At 48.5% G+C, this 5381-nt stretch overlaps 1 protein-coding gene across 1 annotated transcript in view; it reads left to right on the forward strand.

The window, feature by feature from the left end:
• Positions 1-2047: 2047 nt before the first annotated feature.
• Positions 2048-5381, forward strand: part of Ptpmt1 (protein tyrosine phosphatase mitochondrial 1) — a 7928-nt gene continuing 4594 nt past the window's right edge. Inside the window, exons 1-2 of the mRNA XM_050124236.1 lie at positions 2048-2269; positions 2362-2442. Of these exons, the coding sequence (XP_049980193.1) occupies positions 2096-2269; positions 2362-2442 (255 nt within the window). The 5' untranslated portion in view covers positions 2048-2095. The remainder of the gene's footprint in view (positions 2270-2361; positions 2443-5381) is intronic.

The following is a 5381-nucleotide window of genomic DNA, read 5'->3' on the forward strand; positions in this document are numbered from 1 at the left end:
TTTTTCGAGACAGGGTTTCTCTGTGGTTTTGGAGCCTGTCCTGGAACTAGCTCTTGTAGACCAGGCTGGTCTCGAACTCAGAGATCCGCCTGCCTCTGCCTCCCGAGTGCTGGGATTAAAGGCGTGCGCCACCACCGCCCGGCTACATATTTATTTATATTTTCATTTTATATGTATGGATAACTTGTGAGCCTAGTGCCCTTGTAGTCCAGAGGAGGAGCTTGGGTCCCCTGGAACTGGAGTAACATATGGTGAAGAGCCACTGTATGGCTGCTGGGAGTCAAATCCAGGTCCTCTGGAAGAGTGGCCTGCTCTTAACCACTGAGCCACCTCTCTGGCTCCAAGGCTGCTTGTCTTTAATTTTTGGACTCAAGGGATCCTCTTGCCTCAGCTTCCTAAATATCTGGAATTACAGGCATATGTGTGCCTGGTTTATAGTTATGTTAGAATTATATATTATTTTCTTTTGTGTGTGTGTGTCTGTGTGTGTGTTTACAAGACAAGGTTTCACTATGCTGTTCTGGCTGGCCTGAAACTCACTAGTTAGACCCGGCTGGCCTCAAATTCACAGAGAGGTCCATTTATCTCTGCCTCCCAGGTGCTGGGATTAAATGTGGGGGCCAGCCATGATAAACTAAGTTTGGGCAGGTCACCCAAAGGAAGTTTTTACTTCCAACCATTATCACCTGCCACAGTAGAACTCAGCCATCCATCGATAAATTTAATAAGAGGCCCGAGTCTCAGTAGTTTACCCTGAAGCAGGGCTGCAGGAAGAACCACAAACTGAGATTACCCAACACCACCCAAGAACAGACCATCCAAAGGAAATGCCTAACATTCCAACCACAGTAGGTAGGATCACCTGCCAGCACACATTCACCAGGATACCCCTAGACAAATGTCAGCTAATCAGAGGCCCTGAACCTCAGAAACCCCTCACCCCCACTTTTACTAATATAAAAACCCAATTCTAATTGAGCTCGGGGCTCTCCGGTTAGTCCAATACGTTGGACATGCAGAGAGACCGAGTTTGCAAACTTGATTAAAATAAAGGCTCTTTGTTTTTTTACATATGGGACGCCGTCTCCTTGTTGGCTTTTGCAGGGACTTTGCGGATTTGGGCATAACATTAAAAGCATGTGCCACTATGATAGGCTTTAATATTTTTCTTCTATTGAAAAACATTGAATTCAGAAAAAATAAAGACAATAGGGATATGAAGAAATTTATTTTTCTTAATAGTTCATATATATTTTTCATACTATATATACTCTGGTTTGGTCAGATTGGGTGGGGGATTAGGAAGTGGAAATTAATGTTAAGAAAGAGTGTCAGGGTTGGAGAGACCTCAGCAGTTAAGAGCACAGGCTGCTCTTCCAGAGGACCCGGGGTTCAATTCCCAGCACCCACAGGGCAGCTCACAGCTGTCTGTGATTCCAGTTCCACTGGCAAAACAGCAATGCACATAAAGTAAAAATGAATAAATTAGAAAAAGGAAGAGCCAGAGTGGTGTCAATGCCACTAATCCCAGTACTAGGGTAGCAGAGGAAGGAGCATCTCTTTGGTGAGTTTTTTTTTTTTTTTTTTTTTTTTTGGGCCAGTATGCTCTACATAGCCAGTACAAGGCATTTAGGGCTACATAGTGTAACATGGTTTCAAAAAAGAAAGAGAAAGGAAAAGACTACACCGTAGGTTATCAACGCAGGTTCCCTATCAACTGTTGCTCACCCCAGAGCGGGTTCTTCCAGGGCCCCCTGTGGCTTAGAGAAGCCTTTCTGCCCATCCTCCTCCTTGATGATGGGTGCACCCGGGGTCGCGCCGTCTCGCCCCCCCACCCCAGGTGAGGGGTGGCAGAGAGGACCCTCCGCCCTAGGCAGGGTCACAGTCCCCATCCCACCCCCTGCGGCACCTCTCCTCCGGAGCCACGGTGCCTGTCCCGGGAGCCCGGTGGCCTGGCCGGGACCGCGGGGACCCAGCTTCCGAGGGTCGGGAGGAGCCGGGCAGCCCGCAGTTCTCGTCCTCCGAGTCCTCGCGGTGGCTGGCCGCGAGCCCGTGGGCGGGCGCCTCGCCGCTGCGCTAGGCGGGGTGGGGCGGGATGGCGGCGTCCGCGTGGCTGGAGGCCGGCCTGGCCCGGGTGCTCTTCTACCCGACGCTGCTCTACACGGTGTTCCGCGGGAGGGTGAGCGGCCCGGCCCACCGCGACTGGTACCACCGCATCGACCGCACGGTGCTGCTGGGCGCGCTGCCGCTGCGGAGCATGACGCACCGGGTGAGGGAGGCCGCCGGGCCGGGCAGGGAGCGGGCCCCGGGCCTCGGCGGGCGCCCCGGGGTCTTCGCTGAGCCCCCTCTTTGCTTCGGCAGCTGGTAGTGGACGAGGACGTGCGCGGGGTGATCACCATGAACGAGGAGTACGAGACTAGATTCCTGTGCAACACCTCGAAGGTGAGGACCGGAGCCCCGCCGGCCTGGCGCAGGACTCGTGCCTGTGAAAGCTGGAGACGTTAGACGAGGAGGGACGGACGCTGCGGGTAACTGTGTCTCCCAGACGAGGGTCGGGGACCTCGTTGCCCTTTCAAGCATTGAGTACGCGCATCAAGTTAATGGCTGCTGGTGGAAAGCAGCCCAAGTTGATAGGCCAGAACGAAGTCGAGCCTGGAGCTCTGTCCACTCAGGTGACTGAGGCAGTATCCTTTTGAGCCCAGGAGTTCAAAAGGGCCCCGGGCACTGTCTGAAAAAGGAGAGTGGAGGGAGCTAACTCGGTGGGGGCGGCTCACTGCTGGAATTCCAGCTCTCTAGGCAAGGGGACAGATCGCTGGAAGTTACAGGCCAACGTCGTCTCTGAGTTCGTCGCAAGGAAGCGCTTCAAAATCGGGACCAGGGGTGCAATTCTTTATGCATAAAATTGTACACGTATATGTTAGTTTTATTTTGTTGTTTGTTTTGAGACAGGGTCTTAAGTCTATAATGGACTTTATCTGATTATCCTGCCTCCACTTCCCAAATACTGAGATTACAGGGATGTGCTAATACACCCAGCTTGTATTTGTAATTTTGGTTACTAACGTCAGTAACTAAAATTGTGTTTTATGTGCCTTTCATTCATTCTCATTCAACACTTACTTAAGCACCAAGTATGAATTCGGCAATGTGTTTTGGAGATGTAGGCCTACTAAGAAAAGCACCTCCTTAAGAGGGAGTGTGACTTGGCTGGTTGGTGTTGGTGGTGCACACCTTTAATCCCAACACTCTGGAGGCAGAGGCAAGGGGATCTTTGAGTTCGAAGCCAGCCTGGTCTACAGAGTGAGTTCCAGGACATCCAGGGCAACACAGAGAAACCCTGTCTCTAAAAAACAGAAAAAAACAAAACAAAACAAAACGATGTGATTCATACCTGTGATATTAGCACTCTATACGGGTGGGAGGATCAAGAACTCGAGTTCAACGTGGGCTACATGAGCCTATGCCGAAAAAAATTACACAAATAAGAAAAGTACACCCCCAGGCACAGTGGCACACATTTAATCCCAGCACTTGGGGGACAGAGGCAGATGGATTCCTGAGTTCGAGGCCAGCCTGTTCTATGGAGTGAATTACAGAACAGCCAGGACTATGCAGAGAAACCCTGTGTCCAAAACCAAAACAAACAAAAAAACTTTAAGCCGGGCAGTGGTGACACATGCCTTTAATCCCAGCACTCGGGAGGCAGAGGCAGGCGGATCTTTGTGAGTTCGAGTCCAGCCTAGTCTACAAGAGGTAGTTCCAGGACAGGCTCCAAAATCACAGAGAAACCCTGTCTCGAAAACAAAGAAACTTTTTTTTTTTTTAAAGGAGCACTCTTTATTATATATGCTATGTCGATAAGTTATCATTGGAAAACTGCAGGGCAGGCTGGGGATAGATTTATAGATTTCAACTGTTAAATGTCTGCCCAGTTTAGAATACAGACCAGGTATAGTGGTGCCCAGGGGCAAGCCTGTAATCCCATCACAGGAGGAAGAAGCAAGAGGATCACCTGGGCCACATATGAGTTTGAGACTAACCTGGACTAGATGAGACCCTCTCTGGAAAAGAAAAAAAAAAGGGGGGGGGGACACAAAAAAGCATGTCACTGTTCCTTGAATTTCCCCAAGAACCCTCACAAGATTTCAAGGGATCATTAGCTATAGGGATTTTCACTAATGTGGTCAGGTGTAGAAAGCAGGGGTCCCTGAAGTTACACAGACAATGCATGGTCTCTCAGTGTGAGGCACTGTCGCTTGTAAGAGCTTTTCCCTCCCACTAGCCTAGAGATAGAAATGTCCAAGGCAGCGGTGGCATTTTAACATGTCTAAGAGTCCTCTGGCAGCCCTGCTAAATAACAATTTCCCATCTCCAGCCCCAGATATTGTGACTCAGGTCTCTGAGAGCAGGAGTCTGAGGATTTAACAGCTCTGAAAGTGGTTCTGGTTTGATTGATGTACAAGCAGAAATGTACTTTCAGGTTTTGTTAATTTGATTGCTGGAATTAACTGGCCTTCATGCACTCAAGTTGCAGGGACTTACTAAAAGTAGCAAGAAGCTAGGCATGGAGGTGCACACCTGTCGTGTTAGCGCTCGGCAAGTGGAGGCAGGAGCACCAGCTCACTGGCATCTTTGACTACTTAGCGAGAATTGAAATCCAACCACCAAAACAAAGAACTTAGTAAGTAGCTAGAGTGTATTTGAAGTCTTAAACCAAAACTACAGTTATCTAATGTGGCAAAGGCTTTGTTTCATTTCTCTAGTTACTTAATAATATTACACAAAGGCAGGTAGGTGTCTTTTGTTTGTTTTTATGGGGTGAAGGGAGAGCGAGCCTGACCTCCACCTCAGCATCGCCTCCTGCTCTAGTCATCCTAGAGGTGGGACTTTAGGCATAAGTCACCATTCCTGTCTAAAATGTGGTTTTAATTATAAGATAACCCTATTTTTTTTACTATGTACCCCTCAAAAATGATAAAAAGGTTTATGCACTTATGGCAAAATACAGTATCCTTGCCTACAATGGGATCACTGTATAGGGCCCAAATGAGGCTAAAACACAGCTTAATAACATTATTTGAAGTGGTGTTGGGAATCTCGGGGTTCCATTTGCCAGGTACTACACCACTGAACTACATCCTCTGCCCCATAATTTCTGCAGCTGAATTTTGTTTTGTTTTTTTGTTTTTTCTTTTTTTTTAAATACTTATTTATTTATTATGTATACAATATTCTGTCTGTGTATATGTCTGCAAGCCAGAAGAGGGCACCAGACCTCATTCCAGATGGTTGTGAGCCACCATGTGGTTGCCGGAAATTGAACTCAGGACCTTTGGAAGAGCAGGCAATGCTCTTAACCACTGAGCCATCTCTCCAGCCCC

The sequence above is a fragment of the Alexandromys fortis genome, unplaced genomic scaffold, assembly GCF_014885135.2.
Source record: "Alexandromys fortis isolate MF-2015 unplaced genomic scaffold, M_Fortis_MF-2015_v1.1 scaffold_222, whole genome shotgun sequence".
NCBI lineage: Eukaryota > Metazoa > Chordata > Mammalia > Rodentia > Cricetidae > Alexandromys > Alexandromys fortis.